The following is a 26,429-nucleotide window of genomic DNA, read 5'->3' as shown; positions in this document are numbered from 1 at the left end:
AGAAAAATTCAACATTCCAGCTGCAAAGCTGCAAGGCCGAGGTGAGATTAACCCTTTTATTGCTGTGAAGAGCTGAAAACCTGAGGGAAGAGAGAGAGGAGATGCTTAAAGCTGAAATTCTGTTGTGAAGCTATGATATATCAGAGTATCCTGTTGTAATTTCATGAAGATATGGGGGGTGGAGTGTTCAACTCGTGAGCAAAAGCACCTGCGCTGAGATAGGCAGATGCTGACGCAGCTGTAATTTCATGAGAAGTTTGGACAGGGAGAGATGAACCAGATGAGGACTTTTGCTCCAAACGGGAAAGGAGAAAACCTCAGTCCGTAGAGATGAACCAGATGAGGACTTTTGCTCCGAACGGGAAAGGAGAAAACCTCAGTCCGTAGAGATGCTCCCAGAGATAGTCCTAAAGATGAAGATGATGAAGACCCTTTGCTCCCAGGGAAGGAGAAGGGCCTCTGTTTTTGTTTCTGAACGGCTCAACCTTAAAATTGTACCCCAAAAAACTTCAAGAGTGGACCCTCGAAGGCAGTTGCGGGAAAAGCTGCAAGTCGGGGGAAAGGACTCACACGCAGGCAGAGAGACTCCTCTTCCTAAATGGACTGAACAATATTTGGAAGTGGGCGGCTGTCTCGTTGTGATAATGTTTTCATAGCATGAGCAAGAAGAGACTTCTCTTTCTAAATGGACTGAACAAGGTTATTATGGAAGTGGTAAACATACTGAACATCTTAAGGGTTGTCTTTTCACATTGTCAGTGGGAGAAGGGAGGAAGGTGGGGGGAGGAGGAGAGTTCTGAAGGTGGTATAATTTTTTTTCCTTCTTCTTTTAGGTCTGTTAATAAACTTCTTTATATTCTTTCAAGTTTGGTGCCTGTTTTGCATTTCTCCTAATTCTTATCTCACAGCAGATAAACAGTAATGAGTATTTTGGACCAAACCACTACATCCTCCTATTCCTTGCTGTCCCAAAATTCTTCCTACCAAAATATAACATTTTAGTGTTCCTCAAAACTACAAAGATCACCATTAAGTAATAAGATAAAAACTAAAAATTATCTTTTCTTACAATTAAAAGGACTGTAGAGTGAAAGTTGTTGCACTTCATTGAGGGAGGCATTTGAAGATTCTGTTTTGCAGCTCAGAGGGAAAAGACATCTCACAGGATGTTAGGAATTTATGAAAGTAATTAACGATGTTTTACTGAATACTAGATTAAATATTAGCTTGGAAAACTAAGTAAATGTCCTGAGCGAATGAAAGAGCTGCCCCTGGGCTTCAACATTTGCATATGTTCATTTAGAGAAACCTTCAAGTGTAACTTAAATATGTATAACTATGTTTTCATCTCTATCAGTCACTGATTTGTGCAACTTGTAGAGCACAGATTAAAATTAGCTTTTCCTTTTTCTTTTAATAATGACAAGACAGCTTTTAGTAGTGAATTGCATCATTTTGTCTTTGTGGGTATATCTATGGTGTCCACATAAGTGGTGCATTGATGTTTGTCCTAAGCCAAGCTGTGCCTGCTCTCTGTGCGTTTTTGTTCTGCACACATCCTGGGTGCCAGAGGCCGGCAGAAGATTGCTCCTTCCACAAGGTCTCTGTGGCACCACAGCTCCTAAAACACTGATGTATTATGATTAATACAAACACTGAATGGAATTTTTTTTGGGATTTAGTACATGATTTGGAAAATATACCTTTTATTAATTTCTTCTTTGTTTGCTCCTTTTTTTTCCCCCTGGTTCCAGGGGGGGGGGGGGGAGGGGGCGGGGGGTGTCATTTAGCATTGCTGTCAGAAAATGACAGCAGAGATTTACAAGTGTAGCACTCCCATCTTTAAGATCGCTTAACTCCTCCAGTAGAACCTGTATCATTTTTCAGGACTTTTGGGTTTTATATACGAAGCTTTATGGTGCAAAATTCCACAATTTTTATGACTGCCTTGTGGCTGTACCTTTAAAGGTGACAAATAGCAACAACGAGTGCCCTGAGGCTGCTTGTATTCATGGGTGTGAGTGTGTAGCTTGCTGGAACTTGAATGCACAGCTTGGGTGCTGCATCTCCAGAAGCAACTAAAACAGTGCTAAAATCTGAAGAGATGAAGCTTGAGCCCAGCAAAGGAATCTCTCATCTTGCTTGTTTTGTGTGAAAGCCCCATCCCTCCATATCTAGAAAGCAATATTGAACTGGCAGTGCCTTGTGACAACCAGCACCAAAGCCTGAGCAAGGATCTTAATTATTTGCAGATAACATTGCAAACTTTGGCCCAGTTTGTTTCTCCCTCCTCTTCTCAGTCACAGGACAAGTGAAAGAGGTAAAAGAAAAAGTAAGAGTAAAGGAACTCTTACTGGTTGAAATTTACCTAAAGGCATGAAAGCCCTGGATGCTCTGAAGAACTGTGACTAGAACCCAAGCAAAATCAATTTGAGTCCCCTACTTGAATTTAAAAAATACATATTTCCAAACATTTTAGATATAGAAAAAGAAATAATGTATGGAAATTTGCACATTTCTAGCTGCTCTCCCTTGTGTTTAACTTACAGAAGTATACCAGCCTTGAATAAGGAAAATTCCTTCACTTGGTAGAAAAACAGGGAAGCTCCCAGATCTGTGGCCCTCCATATCCACTCAAAACAGCCCATCACTGTTTCCCTTGCATCTTTTGTGTTTTCAATTCCAGTGGTAGCTTATTTGAAGAAAGGATAATTTATGCTATACTTGTAAGGGTTTCAGTTTTATATCCTGTTAATTGCAGCCATCCAAGTTTAGCATCATTCAAGTGGACACTGATAAAAGCATGCAAATATAAGCTCCACATCACTCTCAACTGTGTGCCTCTAAAGACACACGTGCTTGTCATTGAATTAATTTCAGAGCTTTTCTCATTCAAGGCAAAGAAGATGAAAACAAAAGAAAGTGAAAAAAAGAAACAGGACTGTGTTTTGTCATTGGCATGAATGTTCTCAGTCCCTTTTTGAGGGACCTAAGCTGAGGCTGGACAAGATCAAAGAGCTTTAGGGAGATTAATTTTTAGCATCTGTACTACAAATTACAGTGTTGATCCTTTCAGAGAGATAAGATGAGCATCACCTTTTACTTCTCAGTAAAGTGAGAATTGCAGGACTGTTAAAGCTGGTCCCTGGCTGAAGTCAGAAAATGTTCTCACACCATAAAACAATAATTAACACAAAGAGGTGCTGTGAGGATAAGGGGAGCATCTTGTCCGTTGGAGTATGCATCCACTCTGATAAAAAGTGTGCTAAAAGGGATGATGCTTGTTGTGTGACATGACAATTCCTGCCACAAAGAGCTAGAAGCTGTGCTGGTAGTCTCTCTGTTTTCTCTTACTGAACTGTGACAGTCGTTGGCTTTGTCTTGGATTTTTTTTCTTGCCTTTATTGTGTGGCTGAATTACCTGTTTCCTGGCTTTAAAATGTGTCTGTACTGTACTGCTTGTTCATCTTTAAGACAGAGATGATTTACAAGTCCAGGCTTACAGAGCTTAATTCCCATTGCTAAGGAAAGTTCACAGGAGGTTATACGCTTTCTTGGCGCAACTGTTAACAAGACATTTGTTTTTAAAATAATAGATTTTTAAAATTGATTTTTAGTGGAGCTAGCCAAGCGAACCAGGTCTGATTCTCTGGGGAAATCACTGTGGTGGTTTTACCTGATACACCAGTAGAAAGTTAACAGTTGTAAAACCTGCTGAATCTCCACGCTGTAGGAAAAAAATGGTCAACTAATCTTTTAAACAGAAGTGGTTTCGTTTTGAAGAGAGGACAGCATACAATTGCTGATCTTCTTTTAGTCATTCCATGGTACTTTATGTGTTTCCTTTACTCTCTGTAAACGTAGGTAAGCGTAACTTCCAGCAAATCACTGCACAAAAGTATGTAACTAGACAACACTTGTGGCTATTTTAATAAAGCTATTACCTTTAATCAGTAGTAGCACACCCATCAGATAATCTGAAATGTATCTGCTGATGCCTTTGATGAGAGCTCAGTATCAGAAAACTTTTGTGTGTTTGGACTAGTGTCTTAGTTTGAAACAGGAGTCAGCTTTTGAAATGGATCTCCCAATCATCCCCATTTACCGTGCTGTGGCTTGAATGATGGGGCATTATCAGAGCAAATAAAGTAGATGCCTTTTGATTGAAACTAAACAGGGAGATGTGTTTCAGAACTTCACATATTAGAGTTGCAAAAGAGAGCCAAGATTAAAGGTAGTCTAAACTCAAAATGTCCGCAAGCATCTCCAAAACCTTAGCCCCCAAGCTTTATAGTGTGGATTTCTGGTCCTTGACACAAACCATTTTGCTGTGGAGAGCTACTTCTTTTGGTCTGCAGTACTTGGTAGTGCAAATTAGGTTGGTTTCTTGCTTGTTTACTCAGACAAGCCTGACAGACTTTTGAGAAATCTACATCTCTGTAAAACTTCAAATTTTTGAAACCTTGGCGCTTCTCAATTTTACAGCACTTCTTTTCTCTCCATGAATGCTGCTCATAGACATCTTCCTGCATGTGTTTTCAGAATGTGAATCTTGATCTGAATCCAAATTACACAATTTCTCATTCACATGGAAAGATCTTAATATTCCAGATTTTTTAGCAAAGAGTTTGAACTTATATGTGACATGCCTATGAAAAGCATATGACATGTTGTAAACTGAATGTATGCAGAAGAGAGAATGCCATGATACAAAAATCTTCAAAATCATTTTCAGGAACCTGCTTGTCTTAATAATCTATGCTTTTCTAACTAAATGCAAGTACTGAACCTCTCTATCGTAGTTTGATGCTGTATCACTAAAGATTTCTATCTTAGAATTGAATTGCCTCAGGGGAAACTGAACATTTTTTCCCAGCTATGGGTAAAAGTTAAAGCAGTTTTCTTTATCTTTTTTATGGGTCATAATTCTCTTGTTATGATGTTCAAAAACATCTTTCATCTGTAACTCAACAAGGTGTTCTCACCTCCCTTTTATAATGGCATGTTTCATATATACATTCATTTTTTAGCAGAATTGGTCTGGATTTATTTATAGTCATGATTTCCATTTATGCTAGACATTTTTTTGAAAAATAACACATTACTTAAAGGCATGAAAAAGATCTTTTCATATGAATATCAATTTTTAATTATTTATCTTGTATTTTCATAGCATTCACCTTGTTTGTATTAGCGTGATATTGTGGTTTCAGCCAGAATAGAGTTAATTTTCTTCCCAGTAGCTGGTACAGTGCTGTGTTTTGGATTTAGGATGAGAATAACGTTAACACACTGATATTTTAGTTCTTACTAAGCAGTGTTTATACAGAGGCAAGGGCTTTAAAGCTTCTCACCCCACCCCAGCAGCAAGCAGGCTGTGGGGGCAGAAGAAGTGAAGAGATGCAACCAGGAGAGCTGACCCCAACTGACCAAAGGGATATTCCCCACTATATGGCCTCTTATGTCTATCAGTATATGAACAACGGGGAAAGCCGGCCAAGGGCTGCTGCTCAGGAGCTGAGCTGCATCCGTTGGTGGGTGGTGAGCAGTTGTGTTGTGTATCCCTTGACTTACTGTTTTTGGGGTTTTTTCCCCTTTCTTTTCTGTCCTAGTAAACTGTCTTTATCTCAAGCCACAAATTTTACTTTTTTTCCCAATTCTCTCCCCCACCCCATTGAGGGGTAGGGTGGGTGCAAGAGAATTGAGGGAGTGGCTGTGGGTGTTTAGCTGGGTCAAACCACAACATGAGTGTTCTCCCTTTTAAAATAAGACATGATTTCATATGGGGTGGGAATAAATGAGGTGACAAACTATGCCCACATGTACTGGGCATAGGGATTAATTGTAAGAGTGTTTTCTGATATGGCATGGATCTCCCATTAGGGATTGGAAGAATCTATAAACTGTCTCTTTTGTAACATACCTGGCTATACCTCTGGCAAAGCAGCTTCTTCTACCTTAAAGTCCAATTGGATATGTAGGTGTGCTGCATAATATTGCACTGCATAGATTTTCCAGCATTATCCTGCTGGAATATTTTGGTAGGCATAGCCCAAATATCAAATCTAAGACCATTTTTACCCGTCACGGAAACTGCTAGTTTAAGAGCAAGTCTTCAGGTAAAATCCGGGAAAGCTCTGGAAAAGATTTGATCTCTTGTCCATATTGATACTAGGGAGTTAAGTTCCCAGGTAGGGCCACATAGGGTGCTCACTAGGTTTTATTTACAGCTGTTCTCATAGCAGCTGCTCAAACTGATATATAGATGCATGAACTGGGACAAGTAGAAGACCAAAGTGCTTTTTGGTGGGGATGTATACCAGGTGCTGGCCATAAAGCATGAAAAAGGCATCTGTGAATGACTAGTTGAAGTAATTGGAATAAATATTTATAGCTATTAAACTTTTGATGCAGTAGACAATAAATTCACAGGAAAAATTTGCTTTCTACAGTGGAGTATTTACTATACATAGGAATTCTTTCAGAGATCTTTGGAGAAGGGAATTTTCCAAATTCCTTTCTGCAGCTCTGTAGCTGCCACCATAGTGCCCCATCAGCATGAGAGACTACTGAAGTCTTTAAAATATTTTCAGAGTTCTGCCTAGTAAGTGACTCTCCAGTTTTTCAAATAGAATTTATGTCTCAGTAATGTTCTGACACTTATTAGGTGTCAGTGTGAGGCCACTTTTATGCCTGTTCCTCACATACTCACTAATGCTTAATGTATGCCTTAAGTGAAGACAGAGAAGTGTGAGCAGATTGGCAGTGTCTGCCATGCTGAGATAAATCTTCCCAAAGAAGAATTTAAGGGAAGAGGAAATAAAAATTAGATCTCACATTAGTCAAATAACATACAGTCCACAGTCCTGAGGGCATGCTGCACTCTGCAGACTGTGAGCAGTGCTCGCTTGTTAGACCTTTTCTGAGCACAGTACCTTTTATTACCATTTAACCCAGACCAAAATGTGCCCAAATGTAATTCATTCAAGCATTTTACAGAATACACTTGTTACTTGTTCTGTTTCATTGTGGCTTGAGAAGAAATTAGAGCAATGGAAAATACAATCCATACCTGGTAAATAATAAGCTTTCTTTTTTATGTTTACTGCTGGAGATAACATGTTTAGAGAGTATAAATTCTATCAGGTAGTTCAGTGTGGAAGATGGAATAACAATGAGGTGCACTCAACTGTGTTTAGGAGGCAAGCAAATGGTCATGAGAACTTAAATTCTTTTTTAATGTAGCATTATAAGCTTTTCATTGTCCTGTTGCTTTCTATACAGGCATTATAATAAATGGCAGGTTTATAGGTTGCTTTTTTGTGCAAAATATATGAAATTACAAGAAGGAAAAGGTTGTTCATTTACTGAGAAAAGTTTTCTATGAATTTAGTGTTCATTTGACTATTTCTCTTCCGTTTTATATCTGTACGATATGTTCTTAATGTCACTGTGGAGATACAAATAGCTTTGTAAACATAATATTAAAAAGTTCTGCTGCCTTCTGTGTCTTTTGCAGATTGTTATGCAGAGTTTTGAAGGGAATAACAATAATCTAAGCAGGTATTTTTATGTTGCAAACTGTCTCGTGCTGCCAATAAAACATTTTTATTTGTTATAAGGGTTAATATATCTTTCGGGAATTTGTGCTAAAAGATCTACATTCAAGAAAAGTTATCATATTAATGGTGTCGTTGTACTAGTAATGCCATTTAGAAATATGTATATAGCATTGCTAAGGTCTTAGATTGTGTACAAAAAGTAATAACCCTGCAAAATTCCTAACTGAGCATTAACTCTGCATTCCCTCCACTGAGCTAGAAATTAACATTAAATTTTTGTGTTGTAATGTGAAAAAGATGGAAATGAAGCGTGAAGTGATTTTTAAGTGCAGGAAGAGGGGGAATTCTGACTTAGTTGGAATACATTTCCATTTCCAGCAAATTATTAACTCATTAAGGGACTAGTCAGTATAAAATCCTAAGTCTTTTACTTCTCTTTAAAGAGTATCATTCAGAGCAGAACCTTTGTAATACATGAACTATTGTGTTTGGCTGTAAATCAGGGGATTTTATTTTTGTAAATGCTAGTCTGGGCTTCTTGCTACACAGAGGGACCATTGGCTGAAGGAACTGTAGTAAATCACATAGTATGTACTTATTTCCTCTTGTTCAACGTCCACTGTTCTCTTTGCTAAAAAATAATAGAATCTAAATTTGAATGTGTCTGAGTTAACTCTTTTTGTGTAGCATTACATAAAAAGTACTTGTTAGAAGCTAAGTAGCAAGCATGTTCCACATGGAAATTCAAAGCAACAGTAAGATTTATGGTTTTAGGCAAATATCTCAGGAATTTTAGGGTTATCCTTCCTTACAAATTGTAGATGGAGTTTATTCCTCTCACCTGGCACTTACCTATGGGACAGAGTCTTTATAGGCGTCTTCAGAAAGTTCAGTGTTACAGGAAGAGAAAATATATAGTAATATATATCAGTATGACTGCTATGCTTACTGGTTGCTGTAATCCTGAATTCCCAATTGGCAAACATAATCAGGATTGTGACAACTTGGTAGAACATGAATGTTTATCAAAGGGAGGTTATATAGAGCGGCCCTGACTTGTTACTCAGGAGCCTTTCCTGGCTCCCACTAAACTTCATTTGTCTGCTATCAGTTTGGAAGGGACCTCAAGGATCATCTGGTCCAATCGTTCTCGGCAAAAACATGGTCTAGACAAGATGGCCCAGCAGGATGTTCTTAAAAGTGTCCAATGTTGTGAAATTCTCCAATACGCTGGGGAGATTATTCCAATGACTGTTCTCATTGTGAAAAATTTTCTTCCTGTGTTCCAACTGGAGTCTCCCCAGGATTTACTTGTACTCATTACCTCTTGTGTTTTCCAGGTGACTCCGTGTGAAAAAGGACTTGACTCTAATAGTAGTCCTTAAAATGATACTAGGTTTTGGACATAGAAGGCAATGAATCCTTTTTCATATCACATTTTTTATATTGTTCATTTTTCTATTTCTTCGGCAGTGCCAGTAGTTAAACTACTATAAGAACTGAATAGGAAAAGTTTATAAAAATTAGGGTACAAATATTCTGCTAAGTGAAGGGTTTTCTGCCTTTTCATCACATTTCTTTGAATGTGTGGTGCTTTCAATAACACATCTACTTTTCCTTCTATTTCTAGGTGTTGCTTAGCACCTACAATATTCTGAATTCTAAACGAGAACAGTAATGTATAACTCTGAAAATGTTGAAAAGGTGAACTGAAATCAAATATAGATGTATTCCATAGCATCATAAAATAGCAAGTAGTTTCTGGTTGCTGGAATCTAACTGCTAAGTGGTCCATGTAATTTAGGCCTGATGGTGCACTGGCTTTTTTCCCTTGCCCCATGTGGTGCAATATTTAGTTCACTGCCACTGAGCAGACAGTATTCAGAAAAATGGATGGTGATATCAGATCAGAGTGCTGATTTGCTTCATTATTTTAACAGTGCTTAATTTTCCCTTCAGGTTTCTCCTTGCTATGACCTGCGTAAGATTCTCTGAGCCCAGAAGCTGATTTTTCTTTCTATATTAGCTGCTCAAATAAAACAGGTTAAGTCTTCTGGCAAATCTTGCTTCTGATTTCTTAAACCAACATTTCTTAAACCAACCATATTCAACAGAATATTACTATCTCTGTATTTTTTTATTTTAGGTAGTCTCTACTTTCATTAATAAACCAGCTTTATCTTCCTATGTAATAAAGTGTACTATCATGCTGTTGCTTTCTTCTTCTTGCTTTTTTGCATTCACTGTGATCAGGGGATGAAACACCGTTGCACTTCCCCTTGATTTCCTTTCTGTTTCTGCTGCTTTTGAGACCTGGACTCTGATCTTGTGAAAGGGTTACAGCAACAGTAGAGTAAGACTTGGTGAGCTTTTTTTTCCTCTCTCTTCTGGGAACTTAATATGTTTATTTGCCTGTTTAGAAGGTCATCTCTAATGTCTCTACATTATCCATGAAAAAAAATTTCCCCCATAAAATTGGTGTGTCATCTGCGCTTTTACATGGGTCCTATTGGTTTGAAGAGATATGCTGTGCTATGCACTTTCTGGAAAACAGTTTTATTTAATTCATTCTTCAAATTAATGAAACAAAAGTGTCCCCTTTATTTTTCCATCTGATGCTGAAATGCAGCACAGTTAAGGAAAAAGAAAACAAATTGGAAAGCCAACTTTTTGGTTTCTGTTGATCATTCATAGAAAATACCTTTTATTGAGAATTGGGCTTGTGTGAATCTCTTAGGGAATGGCATCAGGCGGTCTATTATCTGCTTGATCTAAATACACAGCAGTTAGACAATTCCGCTGTTATTGTATCCACAAGAGGCCCCAGCGGAGTAAAGGTGTGAGTCTCCAGCTAACATAAAAGTTGGAAGTTCAAACTGAATCATATGTAGGGGAGTGTGAAGAATTGCTCTTTGTGATTGATATGCAATAAGAAAATACCTCAACACCTCAAAACTCCCAACTCATGGTTAGCAGGAAATGGAAATTTATAAATGTGTTGTCAAGAAAATCTCAAACAGAAACCTGTCAGAACCACTGAATGGTTTGGGTTGGAAGAGACAATAAAGATTATCTAGTTCCCACCCCCTCACTATGGACAGGGATGCCACCCACTAGATGAGGTGGCCCCATCCAGCCTGGCCTTGAACACTTCCAGGGATGGGGCATCCACAGCTTCTCTGGGCAACCTGTGCCAGTGCCTCACCACCCTTTCAGTAATGAATTTTTTCCTGACATCTAATCTTTTTGTTTAAAAGTGTTCCCGTTGGCCTGTCACTAGCTGCCCATGTAAAAAGTTCCTTCAGGTACTGAAAGGCTGCAATGAGGTCTCCCCAGAGCCTAACAAGAGGATTTCAGAGTAACTTAAACACAATCATCTTTTCCTTCTTCATAATTTATTTTAGTCTTCCCAGCTGACCTTCTAGTTAGCCCACAGCTCTCAGCACCAAAGGATATTTTGTTGTTCATTCAGGATGTGCTGATTCAACCTTGTGAAATTCAACTTGAGAAATCAGGAAAAAAAGAAAAAAGGCTTGAATGAAAAAAATTTTTATTTTCATTTCCTCTGCTATGAATTCATTTTCCCAAGTTGGCCAAAACCCATTTTCTCTAAAGAACTAGTCCTTATTACTGGGTTTTATAATTTTTGGATCTTCTCAGTTCCCTTTGCTCTAGTGAAGGAAGATACTTCATAATCTACTTTACATACACTTGCAGTATTTCCCATTGGAATATGGAACACAGGCATTAATTTGGATCAACACATAAGACAGACAATATCTCTAGAATCATTAATAATAGATGTTCTCAAAAGAATGTTTCTTGAGGCGTAAAACAAATACATGAAGAAAATAAAAGTGACATTGACATAAACAGTTGTATCTTACAATAGTAACCTAAGGCAAAACCCAAGCACTCAAAGAAATAGTTAGAATTCTACCTCTTTTCTCAAAGAAAAAGCTGCAGACTTAGCCCATCTATTGTCCATGAAATGTAATTTGCTATAAAGCATTAATCACCCAAGTTCTGGGAAATGCTTGGTGATATTCCCATCCAGATCTCTCCACAATTAAGATATGATCACAACTCTTTTTTATTTTCTTCTTGTACTGTTTTATCACTTTTCTTACAAAGGTTGAGGATTAGTTTCCTCCTTTAAACACAAGCCAAATTCAATTCAAATGTGGTCAGAAAAATGTTACAAAGCTGGTGCTTTGGGATTCCATGTTTGTTATTGCTCAGTGACTTCCATATGAAATCTATACAGGGTACAAATCAAAGGATGTTGTTTCCTTCTCCTACCTGCTCTCTTTGAAAAGTTATCCTGAGATCTGCTAATTAAGCTTTCCTGAGACTGTTATCGATACTGTTATCATCAGTAGTGATGTTCAATCTTTCAGAGTTTGTTTTTGTTTTAGATAAAGAGATGGAAGAAAGCTAAGATACATGTCCATCTGTCCTTTTAAATTTTTATTAAGTGAAATACCAAAATAAACTATTGCTATGGTCATATACAGAATCACAGAATATTCTGAGTTGGAGGAGACCCACAAAGATCAGAGTCCAACTCTGCAGAGAATGGCCCATGCAGGGATCAAACCCACAACCTTGGCATTATTAGCACCATGCTCTAACCAGCTGAGGCAATCTATGGAATTGCCCAAAGTGCACATTTCACAACTTTTTCTGAAGCATGTAATTGTTGATATTGCTGAAGAGAGAATAGTAGGTAAGATGGAGTTCTTTTTTGTCAGCCCTCCCTTTGTTTCTAAGCTAACCCCATAGCTTCCAGCTTGCAAAAAGAACTGGAAAAGGACCTGTACTTTTAAAAGATCAATTGGTATAACTAGGCATATAAACGTGCACAGCAGCCAAGATCAAGCAAGAGTGGTTGAAAAGGTTTGTGGGGGAATTTTGTTTTGTTTAAGCAGCTCTTTCCGTCCTTATTCCCTCATATGCACTATGTCCTCAATGTGATTGTAGCACAGCATCAGGCAGTGAACTGAATCAGGAGCTGATCCAAGCTTTAAAAAAAAACAAATAGAGAAGGACAGTAGATGGTGAGAAAAAAATGAAAGGCAGAACAGGGTCTGGTTAAGCAAGCAAAACTGCCAGAAGAGATGATCATTAAAAAAGGATATGATTGATTGGCAGTTTATTAGGGGTTTCCAAGGTTGTGAGTTTTTACATATATACCTATTTCTCTTTTTAAACTCTCACTCTAACTGAGCAAATCACTTTTGAGCTCTTCATTTGCCTAGTTATTAATTTCATTATTAATTTCTTTTAGATTATTAAATTCTTTAATGTTATGCAGTATTCTTAGTTGGAGAAGTTTTAGAGTGACAGACATGTTTTGGATATTGTGTTAATGAATGGAATTTTTGAGCTATTTAAATGGATTTTGTTAAAATGCTGGGGCAACAAGTTGTATAAAAAAAAAAAAGAAGACCTTTAATGTCAACATAATATTTTAAGGTTGAAATAACTGCTTTGATTGACTATTACGACTGCAGTGTCCTTGCTCTGACAAATCTCTGCTGGCTGATTACTGCTTCACTAAGGAGACAGTGTGTTATTAAAAATTCAATTAAAAAAAAATGAATGCCAGATTCTTGTCCTTTAAATTGCATTGCATAAGAAAGAAAGTGTGGAGGGAGAAGTACTGAGAAATAATGTAAGAGAATGAAGAAAAACCACTCAACAGAAAAAAGACCATAATAGAAAAAGTGGTAGAAGAGAGAGTGGGAGAATGAGGGTATAAAGAGCACTAAAATATCTGTGGAGGAATCTTTTGCAATTAAAAGTGCATGTAAAAATTGCATATACAAAATACAAATTTTAAATATTGTTTAGATACAGAGACAAATGCTTCAGAACTCTTTCTGTTTCTCCCAAATGGATTCAACAGTCTGTCTTGACATTTCACAGCAGAGATGGCCAACCTAATGATGTTGCAGTTAGAAAAATAATTTCTTGACAGACTAACTACTTTCTATGTAGGCTGATGTTTGTGTGTGGTTCATTCATAATACTGGAGAATTAGGTGTGGGTTTCCAGAAGGTATCACCTAATAAAGAACAATTTTTATTGCAAGGTGTGTTGTGGAAAGATCCATGCAAGTCTTTCTTGAAACCCCTATAATAATGATATGTCTTCTAAAATCTCTGTAATTTCTAATTATGAGGTAATATTTTGATTTTCTGTTCTGTATTGTGAAAATGATGAACAAGTTGTGAAAGACATCCTGATTTATCATTGTTAAACCTCTCATAAGATCCTTATTTACCCTGCCATTTTCTAAGACACAAGATCCGGAAAGACTGTCTAAGAATCGCCTCTGATGAGGACTGAAAAGGAGGAGGAGCTTCTGTATATGTGAGACCATCAAATGGTCTAATTTTGGGCTAAAATGGCTAACAGTTCTTTCGTTTTATCATGAAAGACCACAACAGTCATGAGGTCTTCCACAGGCTTTCTCTAAATCTAAAGTCAACAGTTAAATGTCATTTTTAGAAAGAATGGGAAACTCATACTGAGTCTACATCTCAAAGCAGATTTAGACTGAAAATTGCATTGCAGAGAAGAAATAAGTATCAGTCTTCATCAGTAGCATCATCTTTCCTGTTTCTGATTATAAAAATATTTTGGAGTACCTTGTTCATGAACTCTCTGTGATCATCAAGTTTGACCCTGAATTGCTACATGAAGAGTGTGTTTTAGCATTATCTGTGCAAGTGCCTCTTGAGTGTTGAATAGTCTTAGTGCTTGATTTAGTAGTGCTCCCTCTGGAGATTTTTTACTTTGTGCCAATAAACCTGACTTACTTAGAGCTTTTGGCTCTGGTCCACTATTTCTTTGTCAAGTGTTTAGAACTTGTGAGTGTTGTGACCCGATTGGCAATGCAAGTAATCCTAATTCCAGCAATTTACACTTGTCACTTTGCTTTACACTCCATTACTGCTCACTGAAATTCTCCACAAAATGGTTTGGAGACCGTTTAACAAATAACAAATTGGAGATAGAAGGATTTTGTCCATTATGTCACAATTAATTATTTATTGGGATTTTGGTTTTGTGTTGCAGAACTGTGACCTGGCCCAGCAGAGCATTGTTCATATTGTTCAGAATCCACAGAAAAACAGTCAGAACAAGGAGGAGACAGAAGATAACTGTGTTGGAGGTGTTCTGAAAGCCTTGAAAAGAGAACCTGAGAGTCTAACTCGCATAGATCTCAGTAGCAGCATCCTCCCATCAGTCTCTGCAGGGCTGGCAGTTATTCTGGATCCTGGAAAAAACATAGTTTCACTTTCCTCTGAAAAATCAGGTAATTCAGTGACTTAGTACCTTTCAATATACATTTCTAAACGTGTATTTTTCTTTCTTAGGGCAAACAGTTCTAATTCCACACCGCAGGGAAAAAGCCCTTAAAATATATGGTTTATTTTACTTATTAAACAAAAAATACAGTAATATTAAGAGGTGGTAAGCATCTGATGTGTCTTCTAGCAAAATTATTTTGCTTTGTAGATACAATGAGTGATTTCTTGTGTAGTTCCTGTCTCTAACTTGTATTATGCTACTATTTTTACAAATTATTATAAGATGGCAAAACCCCCAGAGGTCTATGAGAAGGCAAAAAATAGTGTCTGTAAAATTTCCGTTATAGAAGTTTCCTTAACTAGAATTTTTGGCAGCTTATGCCTTGCAAATATGTTTAATTCCCAATCTGTTGTGATGTTTTCATACCCCTACGTTTTATAAAAAAATATTTACAATAGATTTAAGATTTATTAAATCTTTGCTGGCACAACACATGATGGTGATGATTCATACTATGGACATTAGTAGTTCTTCATCCACCAAATGATTACTAAGAATATCTTCTTTGTGAAAAATAATCTGAGGCATAAGTTACTGCAAAATGGGTTCTGCTATAGTATTTAAAATAGTTCATGACAGAGAAGCTCAAGTCAGAAGCAAATATAAGAATCTCTTAGCAATTACATGAATCTTCTCGGAGAAGCCTTCTCTTTACAGACTTTACAGACTTGTGTTGCCCCAGGGAAGATACATCATTCTGTGCAATACCAGATTCTGTTGTGATTTATCAAAATAGTCCATCAGAGATGTCTTTTTAGAAAGAACAGTACACAAATACCCTTTTTGCACAGTACAGAAGGTAATACTAAACGTGTCTATCCAGAGTACAGAAGATAAATTGTGAATGTGACAGAGATACCTCTATGACTAACCTGACCACAGAAATCATCATGCTTAACAAAATGGCTACTAAAACTATTAAAATAACTTCTAGAGAATTTATTAAGTAGCTCATGCAGAAAATATACAATCCTTGGGAGGGTCACAGAAGTATTCCACAACTGACTTGGTCAACCTCTCACTGCCAACTAATGATGAATGAGTGCAGTTTAGGAGCAAATTAGTACCCAGCTTAATGATCCACATCTCCCAATCTGAATGAGTAATGAGATAAGAGGGGCATGCTGATTTAAATCTGGTAAACTAGGGACAGGGTGTCAGCCTGGACTTGCTCTGAGAAGCAAGGCAGAAGTGTGAGCTTTTAAACATTACCACATATTTATTTTTTCACTGCTGTACATGATACGTACAGGGATTTAATATCTGTGCTTGACTTTACAGAATAGCTTATACATGTGTAAGGACATTTAAAATGTGTTGTGTGACGTGGTTGTCCACAGACTATGAACTCTGTGAAGCCAAGTACAAACTGATAGGTGTCTTCTATTGCAGCAAGTATTTTCATGGCAGAATGAAAACTGAGGAAAAAAATGTACTGATAAAATATGTGGATTAGTTTTATCTGTGATTAAGTTATAAAGGCTTTTTATCATAAGAAGACAAAAAAAAGAAGAACCACTCTAATGACTGATAGTTCCTTGTGGAAGGATGTTAATATTAAGTACTTTTTAAAGGCCTTTTAACTTCTTTCCTTGTTTGGTTCTCAGTATGAAAACTTGTCCTTTTGGCTGTTCAGCTCCACCCCTTTGTTCAATAGGGGGAACTATATTTTTCCTAGGCAGGAAGTCAGACTGCAGAATCCCATTCCCTCCCTTTTTAAAATGTATTACTAATGTCAAGCAAATCTGTAATATGAAATAAAAAAGTTAGTTCAACAGAATCTCTTTTGTGTAAGATGACGTGAATGTTGTTACTTACATAATTCCCAGTTTAATTCATTATCAGCTGATTTATTATTTTCTGTGAATCAACTAGATGTGGTCATCATTACTTAGGTTTTCTATTTTCAACTTTTAAATCAATGTTCATCTGGTCAGTTACAAAAAAAAGCTCTGATGTTATTTACGTAGTCTTTTACAAATGCTTGCATGCAAGGCACCTCTGTTTCCTTATCTTTCTATGTTTTTTTCACAGAAGAGTAAATAAAGTACTGGTATATACTGACTTAGGTGTGCCAAGCTGTAAATTCTAGCAAAAAGAGGGATTGATTGTTTTCCATCTAGTTAGGAAATGCTTAACGAAAAGTTAATATATGTTAAAACTTCTTGTCTTTCCAAATAATACAAGTATCAGTTGAGGCAGATGAAACTGGGTGTAGATTGACCCTCAAATTAGTATTTATACACAATACTAATATATTTATGCATAATACTAATTTTATATACATATATAAAACCTCGGTATTGTTAGTGGTGCATAAAGAGATGAACTGGTTCCCATTCCATGTAAGAGTCTGATACATGAAAGAGACAGTAAAAAACACTTAGAAGGGAAAGCCACAATTTAAGGTGTGGATAGTCAGAACTGTGCATACTTCTGAGACAAGCCCTGATGAATAAAAAAAACCCCATATCAATTTAATCAGGGAAATTGCTGACATTGTACAAATAGTTTTTGGATCGTATTCTGATGATTGTGTGTTAAAAATTCCTGTGCCCTGTAATTGATATTACACTTTATTATAATTCTTTTACTCAAAAAGCCTAAAAGCATAAGAATTTTTATGTCAGATCTGTTTGACGTAAAATGAGTAGTCTAAAGTCCTGAAGTATTATACAATTATTTCATAGTTTCATAGCATTTATAATCTCAAATTAGATCCAGGTTGGTCAGTGTTATGGTGTACATCTGCCACCCCATTTGTACGTGGTGTTCGGCTGAGTACTACTACCCAGTACCAAGTTGAGAACAACTGCAGCTATTTCTTACCCATTTTTGAGAATTCCATCAAAACATGAGCACTCATCCATTCAAAATGGCTTCCAGTGTAGAAAGAATATTTTTATTGTCACTCAGAAACATGAAGCTCTGTAAGCTTTCAGCAACTGCACCAGACAAAACTGAGACAAAAATGAACTTATTTTCCCATGACCTATTATTGCTTTTCTGTGTTACAAATCCAAATATGTAAGAATTTACTATTACCTTAAAAGAGAATAAAGGATTTCTAAATTTTTCTTGTGTCGTTTAACTGCATTTTTTTTTCAAAAGAAACTAATAAGTATAAAGTTTTTTTCCTTTGGCATCTGTACAAATCATTTGTCGATTAATTATAAAAAATATACCTTAGATCCATGGTATTGTAAATGAGTAGTTTGGGGATGGAAAATCAGTGTTCTGTGAAATTTACATTTAATAATTAGATCCTTTTTCCTAGAATTATCAAAAATTTGTTCTAAAAGCAATTTTTCAGAGTGCTTACGCTGACCTTTCTTGAATTTCTTGAAATACTAGTCAGCATTTCCTGGTGGTTACATGATTCTTATGATGGTCCTCTTTCACAGATATCTATTTGAATAAGATTCATATTGCTCTACAAGAAAAAGCAGTAATTTACTTAATATGCAACCAACGTATTCTCTCAGTAGACATATCAAGTAACTAGTAAGGTTACTATTTATTTTTGGATTTGGTGCCATGACAGTTTACTTTTGTATTAGGATTAAATGACTTTTAATTTAAATGAAAATTCATCATGCAGCACATTGTGATCTAGCCTGTATTTGATTCAGATTTTTGATAATACATTATTTTACAAACTTTTAAATATTAAATGCAAAACTAATTTGAGGATCAATCTACACTCAGAAAAGGGAAAGTATTAACTTACCTTTTTTAGAAATGCAGAATAAAGTACCAACTCAGAAATAATATACTAGTCTTGATTCTGGCAAATAATTTCTGGAAAGCAAGGCTGCATTTGTCTTCATTACACACTGTGTAAATTTACTGTATGTACAATTCTGTTTTAAAGTTCAAACAAATCTTTACAAAATTTCTGCATGGACAGCTGTCTCTGTGCTAGTGGTTAGGTCCTGCACATTGTTAATTGTTATCACTGTGCATTCATGACATACATTAAACTGTTAGACTTTCACTGTTAGACCTTTTATCTTAAATTTGTTGTCAATGTACAGTACCATAACCTGATGCCATTTTCATTGCACTGATGTGTTGTAGTCACAAAAGTTGAGTTCATCAGGCCTGAGAGCTCTTTTAGAAGAGAAACTGGAACTGAAGTACTTGTCTTCCTTCCTCTACATTTTTCCCTTTCTTATTTGATTTTTTTTTTTAACTTGTCCCTGTCCTGAATCTCCTTTGTGCTCTTCACTGCTTCCATTGTTTTTTGTTTTGCCAGCTACCTTTCATGGGTGTTCCATACTTGGAAGATGTTCTGCCCGTTTGCAGTCCCTCATGCATTTTGTTTTGTTTTGTTTTGTTTTACAACTTTTTGTCACATGGATGCCTCCTGAGAAAAAGATGTGTGCAACTACACACTTCTTTGTTCGTTTGGTAGTCAAGCTGCTCACATACTTAATGCAAAATGCTTACACATCATGCCTATTTCACAATGTTAGAACATGTTTTTCAGAAGTAACCATCTTTTAAGTATGTTCATCTCAGGTCTAAAAATCTGTGTGTATTAATAGACGAGTATGACAACAACATTTTCATAGTGTAAAGAGACATTGGATTTAATTTTACCTCAATTGCACTAAATATTTCCTAGGTACTGAATGAGAATTTTTCAAAAATTTTAAGTTCCCAAGCTGTTTGGTAAATGTTGCATGACAGAAGTTTTTGAGCTGTAATACATGTTTGAACCTGTGAGATCCAGAAGGGTGTTTATTGATGATCCAATGAGAGAGTGGTTAGAGTGCTCTAGCTCCACTTGTTTTCAACTGCTAAAATATATTGCAATCATAGAATCATGGAATTGTTTAGGTTGGAAGAGACCTTAAGGTCATTGAGTCCAAAGGTTAACACATCACTACCAAGTCCACCTCTAAACTTTGTCCTTAAGTGCCAGATCTGAACTTCAAATACCTCCAGGAGTGGTGATTCAACTCCTTCCCTGGGCAGCTTGTTAATGTCAGTATATATTAAATTATCCTTCTTGATGTTGTACTTTCATGGATTATGCTCTATGACTATGTTCAGAGGTAGGGAAGGCATGCCCCTAGGAAAATGCTTCCTGTTAAAAATAGGATAATGTTTCTGAAACAGTATTCTATTTTTTTTTTGATGCACAGCAAAAAAGAGGGGTTTTGGATACAAATCACAAAACCACAGAACTGCTATTATGCGAGATCAAACATATTGTCTATCTAAAACTATTTCTCTTCTTCTAATACCTTCCTGTTGTGTATACAATAGTTCAAAAGAAGAAAAATGTTATTATAGAAAGTTTCATTTAGAGAAGGAGTATTCCCCTTTTCAAATAATCACCCATGTACCCCTGTCCGATTATTCTTCATGTCTGTTATTTGGGCAAGTTGACAAGAATGGTAATGGCATTTTCTAATCTGGTCTTCATTGGAAAAAACAGTCTCCAGCGTCAATTCAAGGGTTAACTGGAGAACAGAGGGAGAGTTTTAGCCCAGCAATTAACTGTTGCTAATTCTGTCAACATTTCTTTTAAGAGAGTTAAGCTTAAGAAAACTATTTTGCTTCCAGTAGGGTTATGAAAATGTCATTACTAAGTCCTTGGAAGTTTTCTCTTATGTATATTTTACCACCTGTTAGGGTTGTTAACCCTTGACAATTCACTGCTGCAATACTTCCAAGTTCTATATATAAAAATTGATATCCCTTCTTCACCTTCTAGCAACAGCACAAAGTGATTTTATAAGACATTAGCATAATGGAACCTTTTCAATCAAATGATAAATTGAGCCCATTTCAGAAAACAGAGCGCACACTTGATAATTTATTGCAGCCAGTGCCATGCTGGAGACCTCATTCATATCCTATGCTTTTAACACTGATGAGAATGGTGCCATTTTCCCACATTTTACCATCACACCTTGCATGTCTGTGAAATTAATTTGAGAGGAAAAATGTAAAAAATATTTTTTTCTGATAGAGGCTAAAGTTCTTCTGGGAATGCTTATCTTTGCATGACATAATTACCTCTCATGAACGTGTCTAATTGCCTTATTGTTTTTAAAGGCCTTCCATGTTAATTGAACAGTAGCATTTGCTGAATCCCCTGTGTCAAGGGGTGGAGTGGAGCATTGTTCTTGCAATGAATTTTGATTGTTTATGGGGGACAACGCAGATGGACTTTATTCTGCAAGTGCATCACTTGCCTCTCTGTACCACCAGTTGGAGGTGGTATATGTAGGTGGAAAATATTCTGTACTGATTAAACAAAACTATGCATTTTATGTTTTCTAGAATAACTGCTGACATGAATTTATTACTGATGCTACTAGGAAAAATAGGAAAGTAACACTAAGGAAGCATCTCTTACGTGTAAAAACATGATAATAGAGTTTTAGGGTGATGTCTTTTTGACAGGAAGAGACACTTATGAAGCACAAGTAAGAATCATAAAAGCATAGAATGGTTTGAGTTGGGAGGGACCTTAAAGCTCATCTAGTTTCAACCCCTCTGCCATGGGCAAGGGCACCTTTCACTAGAGCAAGTTGCTGAAAGCCCAATCCAACCTGCCAGGGTTGGGGCATCCACGGCTTCTCTGGGCAACCTGTTCCAGTGCCTCACCACCCTTATAGTAAAGATTTTCTGTCTTATATCCTATCTAAATCTACCCTCTGTTATTTTAAAGCCATTCTCCTTTGTTCTATCACTGCGTGCCCTTGTAAAAACTCGCTCCCCAGCTTTCTTGCCGTCCTCTTTAGGTATGGGAGTGCTTCTATAAGGGCTCCCAGAGCCTTCCTGTCTCTGGGCAGAGCAACCTAAACTCTCTCAGCTTGTCTTTATAGGAGAGGTGCTCCAGACCTCTGGATGCACTCCAACACATCCACATCCTTCTGTTGGGGACCCCAGAACTGGATACATGACTCTGCGTGGGGTCTTATGAAAGTACAGGCGGAGGATCACCTCCCTTGCCCTGCAAGACATGGTTCTCTTGATGCAGCCCAGGATACAATTGGCTTTCTGGGCTGTGGGCACACACTGCACGTCATCTTCTCATCCACCAAGGCCCCAAGTCCTTCTCCTCACACCTGTTCTCAACGCATTCTCAACCCATGCCCAGCCTGTACTTGTGCTTGGGACAGACCTGACCCACATGCAGGACTTCACACTTGGCCTTGTTGAAATTCATGAAGTTTGTGTAGACCCACCTCTTAAGTCCCTCTGGATGGCATCCCTTCCCTTCAGGGTCTCAACTGCACCAGAGCACTGCACCATTGTCCATGTCGCCGACAAAGGTGACCCCTGAGGAACACCACTTGTCATTGGGCTCCACCTGGATGTTTCTTCATTCTACCTATCTGTGCCTTTGCCTTCTACCGCTTGGGTGGTTTGGCCGGAGCACTTGCTAGTAAAGACTGAGATAAAAAAGTTGCTGAGTGCCTCAGTCTTCTCCATGTCCTGGGTAACCAGTTCTCCCATTTCTTTTTTGAGCAGGCCCACATTTTCCCTAGCCTTCCTTTTATCACAGACCTATGTATAGGTTCTTTCTTGTTGTCTTTGGTTTCCTGAACACAGTTGATTCTATCAGGACTTTAGCTGTCCTGACCTGATCCCTGGCTGCTTGGACAACCTCTGTGTATTCCTCCAAGGCTGCCTGTCCTTGCTTCCACCCTCTGTAGGCTTCCGTTTTGTGTTTCAGTTTGTCCAAGAGTTCTGTATTCATCCTGTATTCATCCATGCAAGCCTCCTGACTTCCTCTGTGTTAGGATTCATCACTTCTAATCTTGGAAGAGGTGATCCTTGAATATTAACCATTTTTCTTGTTTCACTCTTTCCTCCAGGGCTTTATCCCATGGCATTCTAAGAATGCCTAAAGTTCATTAAAAAAACAGTAGTTGCTGCCACTGTGCAGCTTAATGCTTGCACTACATGGTCTCTGTTATGAGCTCTTAGCACTCGAAATGACAGGAATCATAGTCTGTGCTCAAGTCATGTGCTCAACATTCATTAATGTCATTGGGAGCTCTGTGCACACAGCAAGGACATTGGGAGAACAGATCTATTAAAAATGTTTGATCTACAGAAAGTAATTTTGTGGAAGAGATTAAGAAATTATGTTGATAGAAGGTAAAAAAATAGCTTTGCAAAACACACTCTGCTTTCTCCTTATAAATACAAGTAATTTCAGTGGGACTAAATTTGAGCTTCTGTGAAAGAAAAAGATCATTGTATTTGACAGGGGAAGACAGATTCTCTGGTTTTGGTTTTTGTTTGGTTTTTTTTGGGGTTTTTTTAAGTGGTCACTATAGGAAAATGGACAGTTAATTCAGAAGTTCTAATTCATATTCACGGAAAAGCAGAACTGAAGTCAGTGCATGCTTCTGCATTGCTGTGCCAAAAGTCGTTAGGATTTTACCATCAGCTTTATTTTGGTGAAAATTTCACATTTTCACCACTACATGAGTGACCATTGTTAGCAGTGCCAAGGTAGTGACCTTCATGTTCATTCACACTTCTCTTCACAGAACTGACAGCTGGGATTTCAGTTGGTTTTATTAATTCTTTGTGCCTCTGTTTTTTTGTCTTTGTGTTTGTTTGCGTCTTTCTTTCTTTTAGAGACTATCTAATCATAGAAGCTGAGATTCTCTATCAGCTTTATGTGAATTTCCAAATACCCTTCAGTGCAGGGTTTCTGTCCTCGTACTCTGAGGTACATTGAACCTTTTGTGTAAACCTTGTTCCTCCTTACATGTTGATCATGAAACAACACTGCCTACATCATGCCCAGCAATGAAGATTTTATTAAGTTGGAACAGAAGAGAAGATGCATATATAGTAACATTTATCATTGTAATTGATAAATATTTTCTACAAATTTCTGAAATGTTGGTGTTCTATGGGATCTGTTGGCAGCGTCAGAAAGTTTGGCCTAGATAGGTTACAGAATTTGTGATCACATTGTATCAAACTGAAAGGAAAATAAACCAAGAAAATATTTTCCTTGATCTGCCTTTCACGTATGAGACAGAATCCTACAGTGGCCTGCAAGTGAAACTGTCTGGAATATTTCTGAGCTGGATTACATGTGCTGTGGCACCAATTTTTTGTGCAACTGCTGTCTCAGGATCACAGTTTTCTTAGTGAGGTATCCAGGATCTGGAAGTTCCTATTCAGTTATTAATCTTAAGATTCAAAATACCATTTTCAAATGCTAGTTCAGAAAAAGATTAATCTTTATATGCACTGATACTCCTGAAACTGTATCTTACAAGCCTATCTGTACTGTTGGCATCTCCGTGAGTATTCAGCCTTAGGTCTTGAGAACATGACAGATTCTCTGAATATATAATATATTTTCAGTTATATATTATTAATATATTAGCGGTTACAATCAACTACTGCCATAACTGGTATTTGCAGATGAATTCTTCAGATTTAGTTTTGACAGTCTATCTACATGTCATGTTTTCTGCATTTCTGGAGTAGAGTATCTACAACTACGTTTCCACTTCAAATGCAAGCCCATGTGGTAGAGATATATATATGTAGTTATTTTAACTATCCTCCCACTCAGCAAAGCACAGATTGAAATATCAAAGGTGGCAGCTGCATCCTGGAGCGAAGTGCCCCAGGGGTCCTTGAAAGCCAACATGTTTGCTGAACACCATCAGTCTCTTTCCAGCTTCCATGATGCCCTGCTGGTGCAGCAGTCAGTTCTGTGGGTCTTGACATTTACCTGTCAAAAGACAGGAACAGAGAAAAAGAAACATATAGATATCAAGTTGGAGTCTTCAGGTGCAGCGTGGGGGAACAGAAGGACATCATGCTCCAAGTTGAGCCTGTTCACCATATACTGTACTCATTGATGTTCAGCTTCCTGCAACGCTGCATAACTTGTCAAGGATTTTATAGTAAGCCCTGGCATCCTGGTTTTCAGTGCTGGCTAGCACTATTTTATTGCCTTTTTTGCTATGAAGGTGGTTTAACCAAAATCGTAAAAGAGATCAAAAGTTCACTTGAGCAACTAAAGCACCAGGAGCCGCAGCTCCTCCTTTTGTTCAGGACAGTTTGCTTTTTAGCTTTGTCACACAATAAATACTTGGCATATATTACTGAAAGAAAACTCTAGCTGGCAACAGCTGGTTTCTGATTTAAAGGTGTATCACTTGGCAACTGAATTTTTATCTACTGTAACTTTTCCCTAGTAATTAGTCTCCACTAATATTTTTTTGGAGTAGCTGAATCAAACATCAGTAGTGTTTTAAATGAGGCCTGTGCTGGAGATATGGCCAGGTGAAGGTCATGATTAACATTATCAGGGACTTTTCCCAAGCAAATTTTAGTTCTCTTCAAAAGAATGTTGTGTTTATGCTAATAATAATGAAATAAGTAGCAAAATCTCCACTGTCTTCAACTGTGGAAGGTTAAGATCTAAATTCCCAATTTGATGCAGATTAGTGGTTATGGATATTGCATTTTTTTCTATCTTGATACCCAGAATGTGGTGAATAGCTATAGATCATCTTATCCTGGTTCCTAAACGCCATACCATTGTTCACAGTAATTTTTAACTTGTTAGGAACATAACAATGGCCGTAGCTGAGCTAATATTTAACTCATCTTGATCAATATCTTCTTTATGACTCTAGCCATTGTGAAGTATTCAGGATGGAGATGAAAAAATCTGTTTCAAACAAATCTTACCAGTCCTCAACATCTTGTCTCCTAATCTGTAATAGGAATTTTTCAGGTACACTAAATCTAGTGGTATAAATGTGAACAAACACATTTTATATCTGCTATCCAGGCACAAAGATCTGTGTTTGACCAGCAATATGTAGATAAATAAAACATCTTTATGAAACATTGCCATATCTAAAATTAGCTAATGTTCTGCTTTTCTGCACTATCTCTTCCATATTTCATTTTACTATCCCTATTCTCCTGTACCTCCCTCTTGAGTTTCTTTCTCTGGCTAAATGGCTTATAAATGTACTATAAATATGGCAGAACTGCAGGGTTGATTAGCTCCTGCACAGATACATAGTAGAACAGGAATCTGCATTAGATACCAGAAATGTAGATATAATATCTTGTTTGTTTCCTAGATTATTGTAATCCTTCAAGAGATTCAACTAGAGATGAAATGCTTACTGATGAAGGAAGCAGGGAGGCTTTGGAATGAAATCTTGTCTGTTTAGAGTCTGCAGGAATGTCTTCTACTTCATAGTGTGAGTCAGGAATTCAACACTAGAAAGGAGAACCCCTCTAGCACATAACTTTGTCAATCTGTGTAAAGTATTGTACAAAAAGAAAAAAAACCAAACAGCTTTCTTAGGTTTATGTGAGATGTCAGAAGAGTAACAGGCTTCTGTAGAGATTTAGAGGTACAAAGTACATCTCAAGTTGAATGTACAAAATAGTCTTTAAACATTTCTGTTTAACTTCAACAAAACCATTCTAAAAATCAATTTGCTTAAT

At 37.2% G+C, this 26,429-nt stretch overlaps 1 protein-coding gene across 2 annotated transcripts in view; it reads left to right on the top strand.

Moving 5' to 3' along the window:
- Nucleotides 1–26,429, top strand: part of PRKN (parkin RBR E3 ubiquitin protein ligase) — a 693,755-nt gene that overhangs the window by 206,223 nt on the left and 461,103 nt on the right. For both annotated transcript variants that reach the window (XM_042025061.1, XM_042025060.1), the window contains exon 3: nucleotides 14,649–14,889. In XM_042025061.1, the coding sequence (XP_041880995.1) occupies nucleotides 14,649–14,889 (241 nt within the window). The remainder of the gene's footprint in view (nucleotides 1–14,648; nucleotides 14,890–26,429) is intronic.

The sequence above is a fragment of the Corvus kubaryi genome, unplaced genomic scaffold, assembly GCF_017639235.1.
Source record: "Corvus kubaryi isolate FWS band 111438036 unplaced genomic scaffold, C.kubaryi_AGA036_p1.0 37266, whole genome shotgun sequence".
Lineage (NCBI taxonomy): Eukaryota > Metazoa > Chordata > Aves > Passeriformes > Corvidae > Corvus > Corvus kubaryi.
Note: the sequence above shows the minus strand (reverse complement) of the source record. Positions and strands in the feature narration are given on the sequence as shown.